The 26,435-nt window shown below is 52.1% G+C and overlaps 2 protein-coding genes across 4 annotated transcripts in view; one reads left to right on the top strand and one right to left on the bottom strand.

Annotated features, from left to right (window-relative positions):
- CIB4 (calcium and integrin binding family member 4) overlaps nt 1-25,285 on the top strand; it is a 104,312-nt gene extending 79,027 nt beyond the window's left edge. For 2 of the 3 annotated variants that reach the window (XM_039887609.1, XM_039887610.1), the window contains exons 4-6: nt 6,569-6,678; nt 7,468-7,556; nt 24,533-25,285. In XM_039887609.1, the coding sequence (XP_039743543.1) occupies nt 6,569-6,678; nt 7,468-7,556; nt 24,533-24,866 (533 nt within the window). In that variant the 3' untranslated portion in view covers nt 24,867-25,285. Of the gene's footprint in view, nt 1-6,568; nt 6,679-7,467; nt 7,557-9,090; nt 9,278-24,532 lie in introns of those variants that run through there. The other variant, XM_039887611.1, reaches the window with a different exon arrangement.
- On the bottom strand, nt 10,991-25,711 carry CIMIP2C (ciliary microtubule inner protein 2C). Its single transcript, XM_039887612.1, has 4 exons — nt 25,409-25,711; nt 14,216-14,489; nt 12,889-13,001; nt 10,991-11,225 (listed from the first exon to the last, which is right to left on the bottom strand). The coding sequence occupies exons 1-4, from the start codon at nt 25,480-25,482 to the stop codon at nt 11,081-11,083; spliced, it is 606 nt and encodes a 201-aa protein (XP_039743546.1). The 5' UTR covers nt 25,483-25,711; the 3' UTR covers nt 10,991-11,080.
- Between the last annotated feature and the right edge of the window lie 724 nt (nt 25,712-26,435).

Raw genomic sequence — 26,435 nt, forward strand, 5'->3', positions numbered from 1 at the left:
ATAGGGACACACTTTTACAGTGAACTTCAAGCAGGCTAAGCACAAATGAAGTCACTTACCCCAATTTGGTTGGCTTAGGATTCCCACCACCGCCCTCCCACCCGCTAGTCTTCCTCCCTCCTCACTCCAAGTACTTCTGGGGGTCCCCAGGAAGTTTTCAACGCAGCCGCTGTGCTTCCACCACAGAATACTTGCTGTGCTGTCTCTAGTTTCTTCCATTTCCTGTCAGTGCATTTCTGGATGGGATGGTTCTTCTGGCTGGAGAATGCTGGCCCAGGCTGGGTGCTCTTGACCTAGCCAAGGGTCTTCGTATTGCAAGTAACAGGAACTTACCTGTGTAAAAGGCAACCGATGAAGAGCAGCAGTAAATCAGTTTTCCACTGCTGTGCAATAAATTACCACAACTCAGTGGCTTTCGATGACACACACCGTAGTCTCACAATTTCTGTGGGTTAAGAGTCTAGATACGGCTTAGTCAGGTCCTCTCGTTAGGGTTTCACAAGGCTGCAATCAAGGTTCTGGCTGGGCTGCAATCAAGCATTCTCACCCAGAGAATGCTTGACTGGGGAGGAATACACTTACAAGGTCACTCTGTGTTGGCAGAATTCATTTCCTCCTGTTTATAGAACTTAGAGCCCTGGCTTCTTGCTAGCTCTTGGCTGGAGGCTGCAGTCAGTTTCCAGAGGCTGATCTGTCTGTGCTCCTTACCACGTGGGCCTCTCAACATGGCCACCGCTTCTTCAAAGACAGCCAGGGAGTTTCTTGAGCCAATGTGCCAGCAAGATAGAGTCTTATATATTGTAATCACGGAAGTGACTGCCCATCATTCTTGCTAGTCTATTAGTTAGAAATAATCACAGTTCCTGTCCACACTAAAGGAGGTGTGTGGATTATATAAAAACGTGAACACCAAGAGGTGCAGATCATAGGGGGAGGAAGGCTCTGGTTTGTCCACCACAAGCGGTCTGACACTCCATGGCAAGACTGAAGCAAGCCTCCTAAGGGACCAGAATGCAGCTGGCAGGTGGTCAAGGAAGCGAGACAGACACTTTCTCTTTTTCTCCTTTTCTCTCCGTGGCTGCCCGGTCTCTCATCTCTGCTTCTCTCTGTGTTCCTTCTCTTTCTGCAGATCTGATTTGGATTCTTCTGTGCCTATGGGCCCAAAATGACTGCCCTGCCCCCCAACTTAGCCTGCGGGCTTCACTCTGACTAGCTACAAGCATTTCTGTTTCTCATTTCCATTTTCTCAGGAGATGCTGATTGGCCCAGCCAAACCAGTGATCTAGCTGCCCCTGGTTGGGTGACCAGCATTGTCCAATGAATCACAGCAAAGATGAAGCAGAGTCACAGAAACAAACATGACTGAAGAGGCCCACTGCTGGGGTTGGGGACGCTTCTCAGAGTTGGTAAAGTATAGGCTGGGCAGATGTCCCAAAGGATGTTCCCAGAGCTAAACAAACAAAAATACCCAAACCTTCGGGGAACTAGAAGAGCAGCAGGTTCTCTTCAGGCTTCATGGCACAGTAGCTAAATTGTGTTCAGCTCACAAAGGGGGAGAATGCCCTCATTCCCAAAAGATGAGACAGGATGCCCCAGTTCTGATCAAGGACCAGACACCACCTGTCTCCCATGCTGTCCTTGTATCTTCCTTCACACCCTGTCTCCAGGTCCCCTTGAATGGTCTCCTTCCTCCTTGAGCTCAAGTACAAAAACAAAAAGTCATGCAAATCAGTTCTGCAAATAGATACCCAGGGACTCGTAAAGTCTAAGGCTTCATCGGATATACCCAGACAAATCTGAATTCTCTTTGGGCTCAGAAGATGTGTTACCTTACACAGCTGTCAGCAGGATTAGCGATGGCACACGTGAATCTCTGAGCCTGGTGCCTGGCACGTGGTAGCTGCTCAGTAAATCAAGGTGGTGGTGATAGCAGTGAAGGAAGAACAGGAAGGGGGAAGAAAAAGAAGGAAAAAGAGAAGGAGACGCAAAGAAGCAGTGGTGGTAACGGCCGTGGTGATCATTCTGAGTCAAAGTCCAAAGACCCAGCTCAGGGCTCCAACCTCTCTTTACTCCAAGTGCGGCCCACGCACCAGCAGCATCGACAGTGCCAGGAAGTTTGTTAAAAATGCAGACTCTCAGGCCCCACTGCATGCTCAATCAAGGGGTTCCTCTGCACCTTAAAGTGTAAGAAGCTCTCACCCACTGGTTCGCAGACCTGGCGGCATCCTGGGGTCACCCGAAGAGTTTTTAAGACCTCTGGATGCTGGGGACCATGCTGCAGAGATACGATGATGGTGCTGGGTACGGGCGTCGGTGAGCTCTTTGAAAGCTCCCTGGGTGATTCTAAAGTGCAGCAGAATTTGAGAACTACTATTGTGACCTACTGTATTCGTTAAGATTGCATTCAGTCACACGTAAGAAAATCCAGGTTAAAAAATAAAAACCTGGAGCCAGCAGTCCAGAGCCGGGGAAGTGACTCCAGAAGGAACCAAGAGCCTGGCCCCTTCGAGCCTCCCAATCTGCCATCTTTAGTTCAGGATTGTTGTCCTCACAGTCACAAGATGATTTCTGTACCTACAGGCATCTCATCTTCATTCCAAGAAAAAAGGATGAAAGAAGGGGCATGGACAAAATGGACATTCAAAGGCACAGATTAAGTCCATCCTACAGCAACTTTCTCAGACACCCCACTTTATATTTCTTTGGCCAGAACTATGTCACTGCACAGGAGACTGGAATGCCGAGCATTTTAAGGTGAACATGATGTCATCCTGAACAAGGGCTGCAGTTCTATTAACAGGAAGGAAGGAGTGAATGGCTATTGGACAAGAATTTGGCAGGGCCAGGCACACCTACCTGGGAGGTACTTCCTGGGGTCTGCTTTGAGGGACATTCCTAGCCTCCAACTGATCGATTCCCCGCTCTCGGCCCTCTGAGGAGATTTTCTACTTGTCACAGACCAACATCCCAGCACTGCCTTCCTGCTCCCATCCGCACAGCTTCCACCCACAGGCAGGTGCCAGGACACCAAAGGCAGACTTTCCAAACCTTCCCAAGGTCTGACGCAGTAACAAGGGATGTTAGTGGAGAGGCCAGGGAGGTGACCTCAGTTCTCATGGGAATAAAGTGGTGAAAGCGTGCCCTGCCTCACTCCCTCAAATGGGCTAAATTTTGTGAAAGTTCTTTGTAAATTGCAATGACAGAGAGGTTGGGATGGTGATGATAAGAATGTTTTGGGGGGACCCTGACCCCATCAGCTCTCTAATCTCCCTTGTCGTTGGGAAATAGCAAGAGGAAAGCCCCCCACTCCCTAGAGTGGCCCAAGGCTGCAGGTCCTGAGACTGCTGAGGCCCCATGGGCTGGCCGGTGGCCCAGAGCTCCCAGCCCCCAGCCCTTTCCCAGGCTGCTCTGCCCTTGCACCCCCAAGAAGGAGAACTGTCCAAGATTACATTTTACTCCAGCAAATGATTCTGCTTCCAGATGGCTTAGGACCAAAGCCATGTCACTTTGTTGCAATCTCTGCATATGGGAGCTGGGCCAGCAGGACGCCTGGGGACACTGGCGGGGTCTCTGGGAGAGGCTGCAGAGCTTTCCACCAGCAGTGCAATGTCACTGAGGCTGCCCACTGCCTCCAGTCCCAGCTCCGGTCCCTCCAGCCCCCTCCACCTACTCTCAGCCATTACCCGTGGTGCGTGGTAGCAGAGCTGCGCGGGGAGAGACTGGATGAACATCTTGGGCCTTAACCTCTGGTGTCTGGGGCTGATAAACACTCAGCCAGGGGAGAGCCACCCGCTTAAGGAGGGAGGTGGTTAATTTCACCTTACACACCCATATCCTGCCCTGGGGAACAGAGACAAAAGGCTTGGCTCTATTATTGTAGAGCTTGTGGCATCAGCAAACTCTCTTCTCCACTCTGGGCCCAATATAGCTCTAGCTCTCATTCTTCAAAGCAGAATATTGCACAGTTTCTGAAGTCTGCAATTTTTTTGTATTTAACAATCATCAAGTGATAGAGAATTGAGCCTCTACCATACCTAATAAGCTTCTTCTATATTCTTATTTAACCTTCACACTGACTTTGTGGAGGTTCTGCCATTACTCATTTTACGGATGAGGAAACTGAGGCTCGGACAATGAATTAGGACTAAATTTGGTGGCAAATGACAGGAACCCCTAAGTGGCTTATGCAAGACAGCTCCCAAGACTGCTGGCAGCTACATGCATTTTCTCTAGCATGGAGAGAGAATTCCAGAGGCAGTTGCCCACAGTGGTTGTGCGATGTTAAGGACTCGGGTCTCTCCTATTTTGTTGCTTTATCCTCCATTCTCAAGGTCACCTCATTGTCACAAGGGCTACACCTTGCCTTTAAAGACATTCTCAGAAGTTGCCTGCTCCTCCTCTGCATCTCATTGGCCAGAACTCAGTCACATGGCCACATCCAGCCACAAAAGAAGCTGGGAAATGTAGTGCTCGTTGTAGATGGTCATATGCTCAGCTAAAAATTGGGTACTTGATTACAATAAAAGTGGTTATGAGTGGTTAAGAGCATGAGTACCCATAGAGGCAGACTGCCTGAGTTTAGCCTTGTTTCCATCACTTATCGGTGTGTGACCTTGGGTAGTTCATTCATTCGCTTACTCAACAAATATTCATTGGGCATCTATTCTATTCTAGGCACTGCTCTAGGAGCTGGGGATATATTAGTGACCCGAAAGATAAAACTTTCTGCCTTGTGGAATTGACATGCTGGTGGAGGGAAGTAAACGAGCTCATATGTGAAACATGTAGTGTGTTAGGTAACATTCAGTGTGGGTGACAGTGTTCCAGGGAGGGGAACCACAGTACGGAGGCCCTGAGGCAGGAGCGAGCCTGGGCTGCCGGGGGAACGGCAAGGACGCAGAGCGAGAGCTGGGCAGCCCTTGCCGGCCACTGTCAGGGCCTAGGCTTTCCTCTGGCTGAGATGGAAGCTTTGAGAAGAGATGCTGGGGGAGGAATGAAGAAAGATGAACGGGGTCACTGGCTGCTGAGTTGAGGATAGACCGAAGGGGCCAGAGCGGGAGTAGAGAAGCTGGTTAGGGGGCTGCTACAGTGATGGTCGTTGATAGCGGCTGCAGCAGGAGGGAGGCGGTGTGCTTGGGGAGAAGTCATCAGGGTGGGTTTACTGTCCCTTGAAGGTGGAGCTGGGAAGATTTGCTGACCCAGTGAGCTTTGGGGAGTGAGGGAAAGATGACTCCAAATTTATTGGCAGAGAGACTGGAAAGGCGGAGTTACCCACTTGCCAAGGGCCCAGCCATGGGTGCAGCAGGTGTGGGGGCCAAGGCGAGGTGGGGCATAGGAAAAGTTTGGTTTGGACAAGTTGAATTTGAAGGACCTATTAGACCATATGAAGAGGGCAGGAAAGCAGGTGGATATATGCATCTGGCGTTCACAGTGAAGCCCAGGCTGGGGGTATAAATTTGAGGACGTTTAAAGGCAAGAGGTTGCAATGAGATTAAGGAAATATGGTTATTTAATCTCTGTGTGCCTCAGTTTCTTCATCTGTGTTATGGGGATTAAATGCAGTGAAATATAAAGCGCTTAGACCATGGCCTGGTACATCTGTGTTCGGGCGTCCTAGGGAAGGTTGCCTATTCTGGCATTTAAGGCCCTTCAAAGATTGAACCACCTTCCAGAATTAACCTCTGACCTTCTCCCAAGCCTCTAGTCCCCTCACTCAGGACCGATCACCCCAGTGCTGCTCCTTCTCTGCCACTGGCCCTAGAAACCCTGGCAGCTCTTCCAATCACCATCTCTGCAGGCTCTTTAGTGCTTCTCTGATGCCTCCGCCCTCAGGAAGTCTCCCTCCCTTGCACCCCAACCAGACATGAACTTGCCCATCTGAAAATCCTTGGAGTCCTTGGGGTGCCTGTTCCTCTCTTCCTGGAGCCAAGCTGCTTGGGTGCCAGACAGTCTCCCCTTCACCTGCAGCCCGGAAGATCCCTGTGGGCAGGAACTAGGCTGGCACATCTCTGTACCTGCAGGATGACCGGAGCAGGTTCTTGCACCTAGGTCTTCAAGCTCCAAATCCAGCTGTCCTTCTGCTCTTCCATGCTGACCTGCTCCTAGCCACCAAAAGACCTACTGACGTTTCCATAGTTCTGTGGTTGACACGGAGCTCGGGGACCGGCCTAGCTGGGTCTGAATCCCCACCTTTCCACTTACTGGCAGTGTGGACAACCATATTACCTCTGTGCCTCAGTTTCCCTTTAGAAAAGCGAGACAAATAAAAGGTTGATTGTGAAGATTCGGTGACTTAAAACAAGGAGAAATTCTCAGGACAAATTTGAACTGGGAGTACACACTCAATCAATGCTGCTTCTTGTTGTTTGTTGTTGTTGTTGTCGATCACGTTATTAAGCGCCACCCTCGTCGGCAGCCTGCCCTGCTGCCGTAGCGCCCCGCTCCTCAGGCCTGCCCAGGTCTCACCGAGTGCCAGGTTCTAAGCCCACCTGGCACAGCTGGGTTCTACAGGGCATCCCAGAAGCTGACAGGAATCTGTGGGGTCCTGGCTGGTGCCTCTTCTTTGCAGATTTTAATGAGAATGGCTTCATTGACGAGGAGGACCTGCAGAGGATTGTCCTCCGACTGCTCAACAGCGATGACGTGTCCGAGGACCTGCTGACCGACCTCACAAGCCACGTGTGTGCCTGGGCCTGTTCGGGCTGGGGTGGGCCAGGCCGTCGCCCAAACACCCGGATGGCAGGCAGGGCGAGGTGCCCTGAGGGATGGGCACATGGCCGGAAGCAACTATGTCCCGCCTGTCTGTCTTTCCTCCAGATCAGGACTTGCTTCCATGACTCCCTTTCAGGGTTCCCACAGCAGTGTGCCCAAGCCACCCACCAAGTCCCTCCCACCCACCCACAGGCAGGTGGCCCAACAGCAGCTTGGCATCAGATGGACATGTCACAACGTCTCCTTTCCCACATTATCCCAGCACAACACAATGGCCAGATGTCTTGGAGGGACAGTCCAAAGTGTCACAGGACACGAAAACAGCCTTGTGAACCCAGCAGGGCACGGATCCATTTGTTCTAAGACCATGAAAACCTTCAAGGGTTTCCGGTCTGGATGGGAACTAGAAGCAAAGCTAAAACCGTGGGGAGTCATCGCTGCCTCCTCAACCTGACTGGGCCCCACGGTCCAAGGAGACTCTTCCCAAAGTGAGACCGGCCCACAAGGCCCAGACCTCAGCGCACATGACCTCATATCTCTGCACCTCGATGTCCTCATCTGGGGTGGGAGTGGCAGTGGGAGGAGATCGCCTGCCCCGCGGGGGCTGGGGGTCACTGGTATGTGTGCTAAGCACCTGGCAGACAGCCTGGCCTATGGTAGCGCTCGGCGCGTGGTACTTCTCCCCATCCCGAGCCCCCACCTCCCTTTCTCACACCCGACGCCTCACTGTTCTGTTGGTTCTGCACTCCTGGCCAGGTCCTGAACGAGTTGGATCTGGACAATGACAACATGCTGTCTTTCTCCGAGTTCGAACACGCGATGGCCAAGGCTCCAGACTTCATGAGGTACGGTGTTCTGGAGTGGGGTGGGTGGGATATGGGATATTCCCAGCATAGTGGGGGGCAGGAAGGGCTCCTCAGTCTCCGCTTGGCCAATGGGGCACATCGGTCTTCCCAAAGGGGTCCCGTGAGTTTCCAGGGCGCTTTGCGGATTCTTTCAGAATCAGCAAAACTGGCACTTCTGAGAAATGAGGTAACCTAGAAAGAAGCCAGGAGTAGGGTTTTGAAAGGCCAGAGCAGGATTGCATTCCAGGCTTTGCAAGCAATGTGGGTGGTCCAAACTTCAGGTGCTGCCCCTCTCCAGCCAGCATACCTGTGCTGCTCCCAATGCCCAGACCTGGGGAGTTGCCTTTGCCTCCGCTAGTCCTCTCCCCTCCCCCGACAGCCTCCAGGGGTTATTAGGAGATGCAGATTTGCCTGGGGGATGAAAAGTGTGAAGATGCTGGTGGTGGAGCTCAGAGAACTCAATCCTTTCCAAACCTTGTTTCGGGCAGAAAGAGGCCTTAATGATCTTATCTGGTCCAAATATCCTTGAGATGATGGGCACCTCCATGTTCCTCTGATGTGTTTAACAGTCTCATTTGGAGCCTTCCAGTTATGGGGTTGCTCCACGCCTAGAGGCAGCCCATGTCACGATCCATCACCCCTGTGGTGATGAGCTGGCATCTTTTTGTATGTGTCTGCTACTCCTGGGACCTAGTCTGCCCGTATTCTCATAGTCTACGCAGTTTTGATGGCAATTCAAAGAATGCCATTCAAAATGATTTAACAAACCAGTCAAAAAAGAACAAAGGCACCTAGACCTCAGAGAGCACTGGGTCAGGAACCCGGGATAGCTCAGGGCCCAGAGTCTCTGCCTCTCCCCTCAGCAGCTCCGTACTTAGCTCTGTGTGCAAACCAGCAATCTCTGCTTTGTCAGACACGGGGCCATATGTGGCCGCCCCACAGTGGTCAAGTTTCCTTCTTCTTGGCTCTGAATGACCCTCAGTCAGGGACTCCTGAGTAATGTCCTTCAGCTCTGACTTCGGATTTGCAGAGAGAGAATCTGATTGGCCCAGCCTGGGTCAGGTGTCTACCCCTCTTTCAAACACCTGGATGAGAGAGAGGGTTCTCCACTCCAGCAAGGCCGCCAGGGGGCCGTGGCTGAGGCAGGTTCTCTGTAACAGGGTCCACACCCGGGACCACCCCAACCAAGGGTAATTCCTCTTCTTCCGTAATAGCCCAGCACACAATCGAGGCCAGAATCCTGTCCTCCTTGACTTTTTCTCTGCGTTTCTCATATTTCTCTTCATGAGTTCCGGCACCACAAGGTTCTACTACCCTTTACGTTCCAATGATGCTAAAAGTTGCTTAAAGGCGGCTTTGGGTTGGCTTGGGAGAGGTGCAAATTGGCCATTACTCTGAGAAAGGGACACGAGAGGCGGACGAGGAGTCACTGAGAGGTGGGCGAGGGAGGGAGCCTCTAGGAGCACTGCGAACCCAGAAGTCAGAGGGCGCTTTAGACTTGCAGGCTCAGGGGGGCTCATGGACTTTCTTTCAGCTCCTTTCGAATTCACTTCTGGGGATGTTGATGTGGCCACCAACACTTGACCTGGCGACCTCATGGGGACCACTGGAACTTGGAATCCAATCCCATCCAGGCACCAGGGGACGGTGATTAGAAGTATGACTTTATACTCCCTCACTTCTAGAATATTGTTTATTCAATAAAGCAAAAGAAAAGCCTCTTCTTTGCCCCATCGGTTCATCATCTTTTGAATGCAGGGTCATATAGAAGCATTTTTTTTTTTATTGAGAACTGCTCATTCCAGGGCTTAAGTTTGCCGATGACATCAAGCAAGCTGGAAGGGCCAGTCTTTTCAAGAGCAGGGTTCAAATCCCAAACCACATCACAGCAGGGATCAAGCCAAAGGGATGAGGTTCACCAGGAAAATATATGTTCTTCCCTTCCTTCACTGGGGCCTGCACCCCCGCCCCCAGCCCCTCTCCAGCATCTCCCAGTGCAGCTTGTACAGAAGGGTGTTTGTAGCGGTCATTCCATTTGGCGCCTGGCTTCCTAGCCCTAGACATTTTTGTCCCCACTTAGCACCACCAGGCCCTCGGGATGTGACAGTATATGACCGGCAATCAGAGTTTATTTGCTTGGTTGTTTGGTTAAGCCCTGGAATGAATTTGGCCCCCATAGGGACCCTTACAGGTCCAGCCGGTCAGAGACTCTGGAACATAGGAGAAGCCCCTTATGGAGGTCTCTGAGAACTGTCAGATGCCTATGTGATGGGCACATGGTTTTTCTTACTTACATTGTCCTGGGGGGAGGGGTCTAAATGCTGGCTCACAGGGGAAAGGTTGTTTCATCCTCATGTGTACTTGAACCTACAGTGGTCCCCTTGCTTTTAGGGGGTAATGAAGGTCCTGTTGCTGGATGGAGTCCCTTGATCAAACCCAGGAGGCACTGGATGCTGGAGAATTCCTGTGGCGTAGGTGTACACCTGGCCTAGGGTCCCCATGCCTAAGCTATAACGAAAGTGGTGTTGTTGATAAAGACATTGTGGATAAAAATCCTGTTCACGGAGGAGCTGTCCCCAGGCAGGAGGCCACCCAGCAGGTGTGAAGAAGCATCAGCCTGGTGAGAACGGACGCTCCAGACCTGGCCCTTGCAGGCCACCTCAGGCATGTGACCTCGAAAATCATTCCCAGTGTCCACTTCTGGCCTAGAGTCTCCTGAAACATAGATTTTCCTTGAAGAGTGGCTTAGTCCTGGGTCACTCCCTCCTGGCCCCTTCTAGAAACAGTTCCAAGGGAAAATGCCAAACCAGCTTGTCCATGTCAGTCCGGGCAGAATGCAGGAAGGGACGTTTCTTCCAGACAGCACAGGGTCCTTCAGGGTCCCCAGGGCTGTGTCATCCCTCGGTTGGTGGCCCCGCAGTTTCCACATGGACCACAAGCAAGATGTGCAGTAGAAAAACCAGGGCTTAGGAGTCAGGAAGACCTGGATTCAAATCCTAACTGTGTGAGCTTGAGTGACTTTCTCAATGTCTGTGAGCCTTGGTGTCTTTATCAACAACACCACTTCTGTTATAGCTTCGTGTGTGGACTGAATAATGCTGAGCCAGAGCACAAATGGGAATTCCTTTGCATATGGCATGCGGCGCAATTGTTCTGGGGTCACTTTGCCCTCATTCTCAGATGCAGGATAATAGGGCTTCCTCAATTATACCAGCGGAAGCAGATGGAAGGTGATCTCTGTACCTGGGCAACCTGCCACCAAGACTCGGGAGCCCTACGGTCCTCCCTTCTAGCTCTGCCACCTTGGGGGAGGTGGGTGAGCCGAATGAGTCGCTGGACACTGCTTTTTCTTGGCTTGAACCCCTTGGGCTGAGCTTTCCACAGCCCTTAAGACACAGTACGGTGCTACCCTCAGGGGTAGTCCTGATGTAGCCGAATGCTCTTCGGGCTCAGAGGAGAGGAGCATGGGACAGTCATGGCTACAGATTTTATTCCAAAGAGCCAACGTGGTCAGGGCCACGGTGTCACGCTCTGAACTCAAAGTAGGAGTCTCTCTTCTGCCGCTCCTGTGGGGAGACCCTCTTCCCTGATGGGAACGTCTGGTAGGTCTTCAGGTTCTCAGGGGATACTCTTAAAAGGTGCCATTTATCCTTCGGGCTCAGAGGAGGCCTGAGGGTGAGGATGGAGCCAGCGTTATACACGGTGCCAGGAAAGGAGGGTGGAAAATGACCAACCACAGCCCCACCTGCCCGTGTCCCAGCCATGCTGACACTGACCCTGCTGGCTGCTCGTCATCTTAACACCTATTAAGTCACCCTGCAGTTGACATAAGAATAACTTGTATTTGCACAATGGTACAGTGGTTAAGAGCAAGGATGTGAGGGTCAGACAGACCTGGAATAGTTTCTGGCCCACCTCCTGTTAGAAGTGCACACATGTAAAATGCACTTATGGTGGGACCTCCCTCTTAGCTTTGTTCTGAGGAATAAGTAAGGTAATGCATATGAAGCACTTAACAATAATGCTGGACAAGGGGCAAACTCTCAACAAATGTTATAAGAAACGATGATGGTGATGATGGTGATGGCAATGAAACTCGGGGAAGGGCGGGGACTTGCCCCAGGCCACAGAAGCAATCGACTTTCTCCCAACCACCTGGTTGACTGTCCCTCTGTGTGAAGCCAGCAGCAGCAGCAAAGGCTGCCAGGCAGTTTGGAGAAGCAATGGAGCCGGGGTGTCCCAGGCTCCATGCAGCTGTGGGAAGTACAGGTCCTGCCCAGAGCAGTAGTCTCGAGATCTGTTCCCAGAAAAGGTCCTACCCTGTCTCCGGGTTCAGATGGACTCAGAGTCCCCTCAGGGAGTGGAGATGGCCAACTCAGAGTCCTAGAGTTGACATCGGGAGACCTGGGTTCCTCCAGGATCTACCTCCCACCAAACTTGCCACCCAGTACCAGTTCCCGAGGGCATCGCTAAACTTCGGTTTTCCTGTTTATAAATTGGGCTCATCTATCTCGCAGAAAGGAACCTATAGAGGCAATTAAATCCATTTCTTTAAAAACCATTAAACTCTATGGAAAAGGTTACTGCTTTATCAATAATGATGACAGCGAGGCTCAGGGTTCCTGAGGCTAGTAAGGGTTCAGCATGGCGTTGGAAACCCAAGATCTGTGCACTGACCTACGGGTTCCCCCTCACCCACATGGAACTTTGATGGCATAGACTTCCAATCTCCTTGCCTGGATGTCAGGAAGAGGAACAAGGAAATCATGTGCCCAGATTATCTCTCAGGGCAGAGCTGACCTTCCCTGGGAAAAGAAGTTCTCCCAGGTAAAAGCAGCAAGGCGCAGGCATTGAGAAATTTTCATATTTTGTTAGGCGGACAGGTGGATATTTCCAAGTCCCTAAGAGAACATTTGCCAGTCTGGACAGGGTTGGGGAGATCGATTCCCTGCTCTGTGTAGTGCCCTCCGCGTCCGCCAGAGGGCAGCAACTTCTTGCTGCTCAGAGCAGCTGCGCTTGCGTTTGGACCAGCGTAGCTGCAAGGCTGCCATTGCAGGGGAAGAAGCCTACAGATTCAGTGAGGCTAGCAAGGCTTACGGGTTTGCTCCCAAACTCCCAGTGCATCTGGCCAGGAAAACGCTCTTCCTGATCCCGCCCATTCAGGTTCCTGGCATCCTGAGGCTGCCAGAACCCCGACCCCCTTGCTCTGTGACTGTCACCCTCTGCACTGTAAGCTCTTCTCCGTGTGGGTGCCTGCATGCCTGGCCGAGAACAGATGCCTGGTGGACATATGCTTGTTGAATGTGTGAATGAAGGGAGGGCAGACACTCACAGGTCAGTGGGGATGGGGTACCGTTCCCACTCCTTCACGGGCAGCACGAAGTAGGGGACCCGAGGCACCAAGCCTGTCTTGTCTCGATAGTAATTCCGATGCTGCTGTGCCATCTACAGTTCGACCAAAGAAGAGGTGACAGGTCCTTAGTGTGCAGCAGTGACCTTGGGCACCTTGCAGTCCCTGCCTGGCTGTACCCGGGCAGGGGGTGGGGGCCGTCTCCCCTAATGCTCCTGGAGGAGGTCCCCAGCTGGGTGTCCTCTCTGAGTCTCACTTTCCATCTGCCTAATGGGATAATGACACCCACCACACCTGTTTTGTTATGGAGAGTAAATGAGACAAGGGACCAGAAAAGGTAAGGTAAGTGGGGCCAGCTCAGCAGGAGGCACAGGAAGCTCTCTGGGCTTCCTTCTCATTTTGCTCACTCCTAGACTGGGCATGCTCTGTGTTAGAGCCAAAATGGAGGGCAAAGGCCTTCCCAGGCCCACTGAGACAGTGCCACCGCCCCTGGGGTCCAAAAGCATCAACTTGGTCCTCACCCTGGGGAGGCTGCATTCTCATACAGTTCTCCACCCTGGGGACCGGGAGGCACCTGTGTCCTTGAAATCAGGTGAGAAGGATGTTTGCAAGGGAGGTGAGGGAGAGAGTGAGGTTTCCAGGAATAAGCAAAGAATGAGCTCCTGCCCCCTCTAAGGTAGCTGAGTACCTGTGCGCCCATGGCCCACTGGGGCGTGTCTGAACCAAAGCCAGAGGCGGCTTTAAGAGCCAGAGGAACAGGACAAGAACACTGGGCTGTGGGCAGGTCCCCTCCATTTGCCTCGACTCTCGAGGGCTGTTAGGGTCCTGTCTGAAGCTGAGGTCGACTTGGGGCACATCCTCAGAGGCCTATGGAGCAGGAAGTGTCCGGTAAATGAGTACGGTTGAGAGCAGACTTGGGGCGGGAGCCAGGTGGGGGCCTAGTGGGCCTTTGCGCATGTGTGGTTGGTTGATCATGGGCATGAAGCTTTGGCCTTTTACTCAGGCAGGGGTTAAGCAAAGGTCCACAGGGCCAAGAGGCCTTAGGGCAGAGGCAAGGGTGGGAACACGCCCACAGGCTCCAGCTCTCCCCGCAGTGCGGGGAGCAGGGACAAGTCGCTGGAGCCCTCGGGTGAGGGGAGATTAGGGAAGCAGAATCCTGAGCCCTCCCCCCACCGCCCCTAGCCAAACTCACCGGGTGCCCTGCTGGCTCAGGGGCTCTGAATGAGCAAATGGAGGTGCTCTGGAGGGTAAGAAATCTCCCCTGGCCCCAGCCACCACCCCTCCCCATGGTCGGGGGAAGGGAGCCCACCTGGTAGAAGCGGGAGAAGTCGGTAGAGCGGCCACTGTCCAGGTTGAAGCGGGTGTAGCTGGGGGCGTGCAGCCAGCGGTCCCTGGTGCGGGAACGGTCACTGAGCACAAGGTTGGGGTTCGGGGAGAAGATGGTCGGGAAGTGGCCGCCTCTGCTGAGGGGAGTGCGGCTCCTCTCCAGGCCTGCATTGCGGTGGTCCTGGAAGTACTTGAGGGTGGCAGTGCCGTACGGGGAGCCGAAGGAGAAAGCCACACCAGGAACATGGCCTTGGTACCTGTGGTGGCCGTAGGGGAGGAAAGGGCTCCAGGTCAGTCCCACTGGAGGCCCTTAAAACCTGGGGGCGAGGTCAGTGGGCCTTGTGGGCCACCTCTGGGCCTTGAGAGGCTTCCTAAGGCACACGGCCTGGCTCGGGTCTCTGGCGAAGTACACGTGAGGGAGATGCTGGGTGTCTTCCTCCCTTAAACCTCTCAAATGGTCACGTCTCCAGACCAGAGGCTTTCACAGGGGCCAGAACACCAGGGCTCGGGCCTGACCCCCTCAGCAAGGCTGTAAGCAAATCACTCTCCCTCGATGGCCCTCCATGTACTCAGGGGTTGGCCTGAAGGCGCAGAGGCCTCCTACAGCTCTGAGCTTCTGCAGTTATTTCATTAAGAGGCAGAGAGAGTACGAGAAGGCAGTGGAGGCTCAGCAGCGTCACGTGGTGAGTGTCCGAGGCCTGGTCTGGAATGCGGCAGCCTTGCTCCGGCACCACGACCTCACAAGGCACCACCCAGACGGCCTGCAGAGCTTGACGAGGGTCTGGAGTGCCAGCGCCCTCTGTAACCAAGGCGGCCAGTAAGAGGGACCGGAGACTGGCAAGTGGGGACTCTTGGAGACACGGAGAGCACAAGCAGACACAGTATTCTCAAGGCCCCCCCGGTTAAGTGGGGCTCACACAGAGAGCCAAAGACTCGTTTAGGCAAAGCAAGGGAAACGTCTCGACTTTGACGAGCGCGAGCGTCCAGCAGAGATCAAAGCTTTTCCTGTCAGCACAGCCCAAGGGCTTCCCTTTGCTCCCCACCCCCTGGAAGCTGGCCGTGCTCCTCGTGATACCATTGAAATGGCTCTTGACAAGGTCACCAGTGACTTTCCTACAGCACCGGACACGGTCGACTGCCTTCTCTCTTCTCGAAGCACCACTCTTGGTATTTACCGTACTGTTATCTCGTTTTTTCTGTTGGTTTTCACCTATATCTCTGACTGTTCCTTGGTCCCCTCCTCATGATGCTCCTCCTCTGCCCATGTCCTCTGTACCACTGAGTTTCCCTGAGATGGGGCATCCGTGCTGGGGCCTTAACCTTCGCCTGTGTGCAGATGACCCCTGATCTACATCTCCAGTCCGGAAGTTCCCTCCAAGCTTCAGACTTCTGGAGACAGTTGCGCCCAAGACATCTCCCTTGGGTGTTCCCTGGGCACCATCCTCCACCCCCACTTTCCCCAAGAGTCTAGTCCGTCTCGTTGAAGACCACCTCCCAGGTGTGCAAGCCGGAAACTTGGGCACCCATCTCCCTCCGCTGCGTCCCTCACATCCGATCAGCCGCCGGGCCCTGCGGCTCCACCTCCCTGACCTGAGCTCAGGCCACGTGGCCTCGCACCTGGACTGTGGCAGCAGCTTCCAAGCTGTGCTCAAACCTCCCACCCACTTCCAGATTTCAACTGGACTGAACTTTCTAAAGTCAAGTCCTTAGCATGGAGGTCAAGGCCATCTGTGATCTGACCCTTGCCTCCCTCTCCGGCGTCATCGGCTTCCCTCCATCCACCTAGTTCTCTACGTGTAACTGCTTCCCCGCCCCCCTTCTTCCCTCTCTGTTTCTCTCTCCCCTCACCCCTGGGTTTTTGCCTTCTGCCATCAGGAGAGCGAAACCTGTCCACACCCCAAGCCCCTGCTCCTTGCCTCCCAGCACTAAATGGTCCTCTAAGACCTGCCCGAGTATCAGTTCTTTGAAGAAGCCTTTCCTTGCTGCCTCTTCTAGGTCCAGGTGGGTCTCAGTTCCCGATGCCCCTCCTCCGGCCACGTCTCACTAGGTACTGCTTCATCTACTCACAGCTTTGTCTCCTCTGCTGCACTGTAAGTTCCTTGAGGGCAGAGTCTGATCACTTCTTATTCATCTTTGGATCTCCTGTTCTCTGTACCGGGTCTGGCACTTGGTATGTGGGTGGGTAATGTTTATTAAACAAAGAAAAGGGTGAATGGCTGACGGGCCCACAGTACCAGTGATGTTTACAGTTGGACCTACACATATAGACACCCGAAGACCAGGGGCCACGCTCCAGGGACTTCCAGAACACCTCTTAAGATCGCCCTGCTGTGATGCTTGATGTCTTACTTTCTCTCAGTTCGAAACACTCCCAGGAAAGCTCCAGGAAGTGCGGGGAGCTTCCGGCCACTGCAAGGTCCTGGGCTAGAGAACACAGAGGTGTTTGAAGTCAGTGCTTCCTGTGAGGTCTCAGTCTCCTCACCAAGAGAAGGAGTTAGAATTCATAATGGTGCATGATTTCCTTCTTTTCGTCTTCAGGTGCAAGGCAAGAAAGCGAAGCACGGTGATTACTGATGAACCTTCCAAATGCTCTCTACAGAGTCCCTCCCTGGTGCCTGGTCCCACCCGCCCTCAGCAACTGTGCCTTTCAGGAATCCTACAGCCCTTGAAGTAGCCTAAGCCAGCAGACGGAGGAGGGGAGAGCCCCTCCACCAGACTCAGGCCCTCCTCCAGCCTCACCTCGCCTGTCCCTTGGTGTCTCTGCTCTTGATACTGACCCTGGTCCTAGTCCTATTCCACCTGCCTCTACCCTTCTGCTGGCTCCTCCCAAGTTCCCTGCTGGTGGTATTATGTCTCCTGCCCTGGAAAGATGGTGGGGCTGGTGAGTGCCTGTGAGTCTGTGGGGTCACCTTGGCCACTTCCAGGACAGAGTCCTCCTCTTTGTCGTGGCTTGCCCTATCCTGGGTCTGGCATTACCCACCTTCCACCACCCCCCACTCACCCAAGGCTTCTCTGCCCCAATCCATCCCTCCCTGTGTCTCTCGGCCTCCATCCTTCCTCTTGGCCACCTGTTATGTCTCCTTCTCTCTCGGCTTCTCCCCTTCTACATATACACATGGACTTTTTCTTTTTTTTTTTGCATTTTTTCCCAGACTGCAAAGTTCTGTAGTAAGCCTTGCTTCTTCCTCACGTACCACCCTTTCTCTTCCCTTATTTCTGCGTTTCTCTGAGGAATCCTCCGTACGTTCTCCTTTATTTCTTCCACGCCTACTCTTTCCATGACCTCCCTCAGTCTGACTTCCAACTCACCACCGAAATGAGAACCTGCACTTTTTCATTAAGGCCACATAAGGTCCTCCGATTGCCAAATCTAACGTCCTTTGCTCACGCTGTCTCTGTCACATTTGCACTGATGAAGAAACTCATTTGAAAGAAAGATAACCTGAGAAGAAGCAGCAGAGTTCCTGAGAGTTCTTTGTGCTGCGTTTGAGACTTAACAAAAATATGAGTTCGGTCAATCCAGGAACCAAAGCAGGCGGTAGGTAGGGGGATGCTTCTCCATCCTGACGAGTCCATCCATGAGGAGGGCTCCCCACAGAGGCATCTCCATCCCCCACTCACTTTTCCACATGGGAGATGGAGGAACATCCGACTGGTCGGTTGAAAGGGAAAAATACAAGGCTTGTTGAAGCCTCCCCGCCTCCCCCTTTTCCTGAGAAGCAAGGAAGCGCACAGGGCTCCTCCACGCCATGTTTAGGGTGGACTCGCTCGGCCCCAGCGCAAACTTGCCCTCGTTCTGAAGTTCAGTGTCAGCCTCATTTCCCAATATCAGCGTTCACTCTTTTATCTTATTTCTCAAGTGGTTCAGAACATAAGGAATGAAAGAGGTGCCGGTTGTCAGGTGCTGCCAAACCCCAATAAAAAGATAATAAAGCGACAGAATGAAAACCAGAGAAAGGTTATCGGCAGCGTTCTGTATGGCAAAGAGCGTGGCCCAATATCCTGCTGGCCTTGGGTCGTTCAGGCTCAAGGGCAGCTGCCAGCCTTTCTCAGCATGAAAGAACTCGGGAAATAAAGCACCCCTCGCCTCTTGAAAGTAGTGTGACAAAATCCTGCCAACTTAGAAATGATTCAAAAGAAAGAACACGGTAATGCAGAACCTCTGGCAGAATGACTGGGTCAGCTTCAAATCCATTTAAGCACAGAACTAGGAACAGCAACTAGGTGAAGCCTGGTTGCAGAACAGAATGCAAATGTTATACAACCTGTCAAAGTAAAAAATAGTCAAAACGGCAAAAATTGGGGAGCACGTGGAGGGGAGATGGGCGTGCACTTATTAAGAATTTCTAAAGCAGAGGCAACCTATGGCATCTAAAATCGAAACATGTCATTATTTAAAAAAAAAAAATGACTCTAACTCCTTAATGGTTTTTATATTCTCTCTCTCTTTCTCTCTCCTTTAAAGGGATCTTTTACGAACTAATATGTCTTGTGATGAATTAGCATTTATCTAAAGTCTAGTTATTTTTCCATTTTACTTTACTCTCTTACTTAACTGAAGATTAAATTTCATGCTTTTCATTTTATGTTAAAATAACAAATACGGTATGATCCTATTTCTGTAAAATTACTTTGTCTATCTTTCTATCCATCCATCACTCATCCATCTCATCTTTTATCTGAATATACACATAAAGAGAAACCTAGAATAAAGTTCATTAAATGCTAACTCTGCTTAATTCTAGGTGTTTAGATTAGTGTGGTATTTTGCTTTCTCTTTATACATGTTTCTTTTTTTAAAAAACAGAGTCAGATGGCATTCAGAGTTATTTTATTGGGAACCTACTATGTGCTGGCACAATACTAGGTTTCAGGAATTGCAAAGACCCACACTTCTCAGCGACTTAATTCAGTATACATCTAGTCACGGGGGTGCGTGTGCAGGGGCCGTGCTGGTGGCCAAGCCTCTAATGCTATTTAGGGCAAGGGGGGCAGGCCCATTCCCACCTGGGGTGATGCTGTTGGTGCAGCTCCATAAAGAGGTTTCCAACTGGGGAGGCTTTGAGGAGGACCTCATTGCGGAGGGGGGCTGACTGGGGTCTGGCTCCCTTCCCCTGCTCATCTTCCAGGTGCTGGCATTGTCCTCTTCTCTTTTCAAGGACAGCCCTCCCTCTGGGGGAGCTCCTCCATGTTAGACTTCCAACACTGAGGACATCCCGATCTGTCTTTGGCTCCAAGCCTTTTCCCGGCTACCGATCTGCACACCCAGCCAGCCACACAGGACTTGCCCAGATGCCACACTGAGCATAAATGAAACTTGCCTGCTCCTGCTTCTAGATAGTCCTGCCCTGGTTAACGCCACCGCCATCTACCAGATTCCACCGGAATCCACCGGAACACCAGGACACCCTGCTGTCCTCCACATCCAGCCTCTCCCTAAGTCTTGCTTATGTTCCCGTGTTAGTCATAACTGTCCATCTCTGTCTCACTGCTGCAAGCCTCCCTCTTCGCTCACATGGACAGTCTTGACCAAGTTCGTGTCCTAGATCAAGCTTGTATCCTAGACCAAGCTACTGTCCTAGACCAAGCTTGTGTCCTAGACCAAGTTTCATCCCTTCCAGACTGCCATCCACACTGATGCCAGAACAATCTTTCCCAAACACAGGTGCTCTATGCCCTGGGATCCCACATGCTCTCGATGCCTCCAAGCCTTCACACGCATTTCCTCGCCCGGAATGCCACATCTCTGCCTGCCCCTCGGGGCATTTCCCACTCACGCACAAAGCCAGAGCTCCCTGCCGCCTGCCCTGACCGCACTACCCTCCACCAGAATCTCCACTTCACAGTAGTATTATCACCCTTCATCCCCCACAGATCCATGTTAGTTCATTTCCTCTGCTAATCTGTGTTCTCCTTTCTCCCCGGCACCTACACAACACCTGACACGTGACAAGGGCTCAATAAATGTTCACTGGAGGAGGCAGAGGTCCAGAAACCTGGGGGCACCAGGTCCTGGAACGCCGTTTTCAAAGGGACTTGGCATTGTCTCAAAGCATCCCACCCACAGGGGCGGTTGCGCTCCTCCTCCGAAGAAAGTAGCTATAGAAATGTGACGTGTCCTTGTGATTCTTCTCTTCGCCACCCCCATGCTCTCTGCCATGCTCCTCCTCTGCTCCCTGCCTTTCCACCTGCTCTGAATGCCACGGTATTTGCATTCCAACAGACTAGAAGCCATCTCCTCCGCAGTCCTCTGAGGTTCCGCCTAGATCCCAGAGTCGTTCAGAACTTGCTGCTCAGAGAGGGGCGTGTGTACGAGCGTGCATGTGCAAAAGTTCACGCTTGTTTAGCACTCAGCGGGCAGGCCTTGGCTAGCAAGGTCTGTATTTTTTGTGTGCACGTGCCTTTGTGGGCCTTGAGCACGACCGCACGCAGTCCTACGGTAGAGCCTTCCGAAGGCCCCTCTCGTTGGTCGTGTGGCAGGCGAAGGTGGAGAGGGACAGAGGGGAATGGCAGGTCTCATAATGGGGCACTGAGCAGTCCTGGCGTCACCACCACACCTCCTCTGTGGCCCTCCCAATGCTCCCGGGCCCCTAACCCACCTGCACACCACACGAGCTAGGAGACAGCGCTCAGCCAGGCCCTGGGCAGTGATCACAAGGGCACCCTAAAGTCTGTCGTGGTTACCGTGTGTGGAGGGAGCAGTCTCTCTCCACCTCTTAATAGCACTGGTTGGCCCCATCACTAACATGAAAATTAATTACCCTGAGCTTTCAGGGATCCCATGAGCAGCCCGATTAACTAATTAATTTGCGACTATTTCACGTGTCCTCATTCCACATGCACCTTCTTCTCCACAACACTTGGTGCTGAGCACACTTCTGATCAGGTTCTTCCCCTGGGCAGAAACCCTCCTATGAAATTAAGAACGAACTAGCCATGCCTTCAAGGCCCTGCTTGACACAGGCCTTGCTGTGCGGGACGTCTTCCCAGTCTTATCCACTTTCAGGCACAGCTTTTCCACTCAAGGCAAACAGGCCATTTATTGCTGTGGAAATATGTCCTACCGGCACCTCCACCCCAAGCTTTCCTCAGGCCACCCCTCCGTCCAGGAGACACTGCTCTCCTCCTCTGCCCTTGCCGTGACCTTATCCATTCTTCAAGGAATATTGCAAATACCCTCTTTCTGTGGAACCTTCCCTGACCATCCCCGGGCCGTGCCTGTCCCCTCTACTGAACTGTCTTTGCTCTTTGTGCCTCTGCTACATCTCAGGTCACATTCTGCTCTGTTGTAACTACTTGGGCCCCTAGTATATTCTTTCTCTCTGAATTATAATCTCTGTGGGAACAGAGAGCTGTGTTCTACCCATATCTTTATTCCTGGAATTCCTGGCACTCAGTAGATACTCTGTAAATACGTGTTGAATTGAACTGACACATGGAGCACATTTTTAAGGGCTGATGATTCTTCTAGAGAGAAGGAAGGTCCCTGTTACAAAACGCAGATCTCCGGGAGTCCTGACCCCCTGTTTTTAGGAAGGCTCTCAGGGTTGTGTGAGAGGCACAGGTTACCTATCTGACACACGGAGTCTCCTCCTGGGAAGATAGCCTTTGCTTCAGACCCCAGAGTGCACTGACCTGTCTTTGGGGCCGCACGTCTAGTGCCAGAGTCTGGGCTGAAATGGAAGGGGCTTCAGAGATGCAGCTGCCACTCCCCTTGCCTGCACCTCTCTCACCATGAGAGATGAGGTCTCAGGCTTGAAGAAGCTGGCAGGAGCAGGTGGAGGTGTGCTAGGGGCAGTTTGTATCAGCCCATACAGTCTCAAGAGAGCAGATTGCTAAATTTTCCGGATTTGTGTAAGCCTGTTGTTAAACAAGCCAGTATTAAAAATTAAATTACATAAAGTTACAATTAAAGAAATGTTATTAAAAACAAAGATAATAAGTACTCAAAACTCATCACTTCCTAATTATTTATGCATTTCATTATTGTCTGTGTTCTTGAGATAATTTTCTTCTATTGTATCTGTATGGTGGAATTATTATATGGTGCTGTGCTGCTCTGAATCTCTTCCCAACTCTCCATTCAGTGATGTCATGTGGATACCTTGGAATCAGCTGTGGTGGGAGTATTTATAGCACAGATATGAGTGAAAGCTACAAATTAAGGCTCCAGAGAGTGGGTTGTTAAACATTTACCGCACACCACTGGGTGTTGCATGTCTATTGAAGGAGACACAGAGGGTGGGTCCACCCTCTTAACAACGGCAAGTGTGGAGTGCCCCGATTTTAGGGCCCTGAGGCCCCCGAGATCCAAGCTCAGCTCAGCGGCTGATATAGGCACAGCTGCCATTCTGGACAGATGGAGGGAGGGGCTGGATGCAAGTTCCCCTGCCCTCCCTCCTGGTGAGAGCCGCCAGGCAGGAACTGTGAGCCTCGGGGCAGTAGTAGTCTGGGCATAAGTGCACAACAGCAAGTCAAGTGTTTGCACTGGGAGCCCAGTGAGGTGAGGGAGGCAGGGAGCGAGGGGATGGATGACACCCAGATCCAACCTACAAGCAGGAGCCACAGAGTCTCACTAAGGCCAGTCTTATCCCTTAAAAAGGCTTTACAATCTCAGGGACTCTGACCCAAGAGGTCTCTGCTCACTGCAGGGATGGTACACAGGCCAGAGAGTGGCAAGATGCCTGAGGGCTGTGCCAATGACAGCAGCAAGGGACCACAGGGAGCACCCTGGCCAGCTAGTCTGAAGACCAGCATCCTGTTTCCCTTGGTACCTACAGTCAGTCCTTGAATGCTGCAGAGATCTACAGCATTCAAGGAGAAGAACTAACCATCGGAGACTGGGGAGAACAGGGTGTTGAAATCACAAAGACCCAACAGGGCAACTTGCTGAATGACCTTGACCCAGCTGCTCATTTCTCATCTGGAGTATGGTAAAGGTTTATTTTTAAGTTGGTAAAAGTCCAGAACAGCACCTGGAACATGGCTGGGGTGCTCATTTGAGAGGGCAGGGCAGGGCTCACAGTGCTACCGTGGAATGTCAGGAACCTGGTTCCAGCATAGCCCTTCTATCACAAGCTAGGGGCTCTAGCAAGTCCCCTCTAGACCTCAGAGACTGTGTCTGTGATGGGATGGGCTGGGTTACTTAATCCCCTAGGTCCTTACCATCATGAATATTCTCTGCCTTTATGAATAAAACTGGTAAGGGAGATGATATGAGTGTCAGAAGGGACTGGCTATGCTGAAAATCCTGTGATTAATGTTTGAAAAGACACACAAAAATAATAATTATCCATGTGTGGCAGGGACGCTTGGATTCTTTTATTAAGTTAACAACATTGCCAATGAGGTAGCATTTAGAAACATAAGACAATTCAATTCATTCCTCATTGATGGGGATCTTTAGGGAGAGCAAACCCCTTCCAGAAAATTCCAGCCAAGAAAGCAGCAAATCCAGGCTCAGCCTTGTTTATGATTCACTTGTTATCATAATTTCTAGATCAATCACAGGACACGTTGCTCCAAGGGAACTGCAAACAAGTAGCATGGATACAGAAGCATCTGAGATGCTTCTGAAACAATCCCCCCCAACACACACATATTTAAACAGAGTGGGGGAACCCACTGGGGTGGGTTAAGCTCTAACTGAAGGCTGTGGGGGGCTTAAGGAAAAAATATATCAAGGTATAAAGTCAAACCTCATGACACACACCCAGAATGTGACCTATGTAAACACTATCCAAGGCTCCAAAGATGGATTTGAACTAAATCAGTCTGGGAACCCCTAAAAAGTAGCCCCCCCACCTCCACTTTTGTCTTAACACAACATCTGGCACATCCCAAGCGCTCAACCTGTTTTTATCAAATGAATGCCTAAATAAATGAAAGAATTATAGGAGACTGTGACTTGGTAAGTCAGCTTTGTCTGATGGGAACCTAAGTAACTTTTGAGCTCTCCAAGGTCCTGCCCACAAGTAGGCTGAATTAAAACTGCAGCACTAGCCCCTAGGTTACTGCACTACCTCTATGGGCAGAAATGATGTTAATACTACAACTCCTCAATGTCTTGCTTATCCTGCTTCAAAACAATCCAAACTTAATACAAAATATACTGTGAGGTCTTGTCTTCATTTTGCAGTCTGTTCAGTTTGCAAAGGAGAGCATGTGGGGTTTTTCTGTTCGTTTTTCCGTTTTGTTTTATTTTGTTTTGTTTTTTACCCCCAGGAAGACTTGCCTACAGAACTCTCAAGATATTAATTTCATTTTTTTGCTCATTCATTCATTGATTCATTTTTTACAGATGTGCTTCTACTGTGCAGGTTGCTTCTCAGAATCCAGCCCCTGCCCTCAATGCTCATGTTCCACAAGGAGAGAGAAGAAGATCTTACTCCCTAGAAGAGGAGGTTGGGAGTGGAAATCTCAAGACACTTCGGAAGAAAGGGCAGGAAGGAAACAATCAGACTTGCGTCTTGGATGTTTGGAGTTGGAAAACATTCAGAGGAAAAAGAAATGGTAGGTTTGACTCTGCATCTGAAAATGCTAATGGCAAAGCAGCTCGGGGGCCTGGGAAGCTTTCGAAGCCAGCATTCTGTGGGAGAACCGAAGGCAAGCCCCGGGGTAGTGCACGCTGCTGAACACTGCTGCCTGTCCCGTCTTGCCAGATTCTTCGAGCCTCGTCCCCAGGCGCCCACCCAGTTTCCTTTACTTCTTCAAACGACAAACACTAATGCTGCGCGAATCCTGGGTGCCCTACACTGTGCTGAGGACCGAAGAACCTACTCCCTTCTCGGTGACTCCACACCTTCTCGCTCCTGCCTGGGTGTCTCCAAACTCCACCTCCGCACGGTGTCTGTCTCCTCCCCCTTACCCAGCCCCCATCCACTGGAGGTTACGTTATCCCTGGCTGGATGTATTCTTCACTCACTAGGGACCAACTTTTTTACCAAGGGAGATCTGGAGAGCCCCCCTCCAGCACCCAGCCACTGCCTGTTCTGAGGGCGCAAATCCTAGGAAAATCACCGAGCTAGGTGAAAAATTGGCACCTCGGGTTCCTTCAAACCGCAAAGGCTCAGGGGCAGAATTTCGAGGACCCAGGAGGGTTCTTGAGGAAGGGGAAGGGGGGGGCACCCCAGGGGCTCCGACAGGCAGGTTCAGCCTGGGCGTGCGGCGGTCTTACCCGGGCATGAGGGCAGGGGGCACGTAGGCGGCATTGAACTCGGTCAGTAGGGTGCCCGCGCTGCGGGAGGCCATGGTGGGTGCGGCGAGCGCGCAGCGAGCCCTGCGTTCTGGCGCTCCCCACGGGACGGTCAACAGCCCGGGTCACCAGGCAACCGCGAGCCTGGCGACGCCAATGGAGCCGCCCAGCCGCCGCGTTCTGGGGCCCTGCGCCCCCCTCGCAGTCCGCTTCCTGGAGCAGCCTGCTGGAGTGCTCTGAAGATGTCCCCATCTCCACGTGCTCTCCTGGGGGACCCCCCCACCCCCGCCACCGCAAACCGCCGCCTCCACCTAAGCTCAGCTTTCACATTTAGAAATAGGCTGATCTCTAGGCTCTGCTGCGGGGCGTCGTGTCGCTCAGATGCGGGATGGAGTGAAAACTCGGTGGGAGGCCGGGTGGGATGCGCCCTTGGCCTTCTGTCACCCGCAGGACTCGAGGTGGCCCGGCTTGAAACGCCCTCGCTTTGGCAGCGAGGCATAAAGCAGCAGCTTCATCAAGGCTCAGCTGTGATAGCCTGAATGGGGCCCCAGGAGTCATCGCCCCGCAAGGCTGCCGGCTGCGCCCCAGTTCCACAAGAGGATAGTTTTTCACTAATCTCCCTTCTCTCCCTGGGACTTCTCACCTTGTCTTGCCCCAAAACTACTCCTTGAGAGTGGTTTATAAGTAAGGGGCAAATGTAGATAGTGAAAATGTCAGGGCGTATGATTTATATTTGTCCCCAATTCCGCAGCTTAGTCCCACCTAAATCTACAGGGTTGGTGTGTTTGCCCAAAGCGCAAACCTTGGGAAGGTTTGTAATAATGCCTCCATCCTATAACTGCTTGGTACCCTACATTCGGATTTCTCCAGTGACCCTCACACAAGCTCTGGGCTATGTGTGGGCTAGGGCAGGGCCTTAGGCCTTTAACTGGGGGGTGAAGATATGGTGACAGCCTCCAAAGCACCATGCTGTTTGTGACTCGGATCCAGACCTTCCTTCTCAACAACC

This window comes from Pteropus medius, unplaced genomic scaffold (genome assembly GCF_902729225.1).
Source record: "Pteropus medius unplaced genomic scaffold, Ma_sr-lr_union100, whole genome shotgun sequence".
NCBI lineage: Eukaryota > Metazoa > Chordata > Mammalia > Chiroptera > Pteropodidae > Pteropus > Pteropus medius.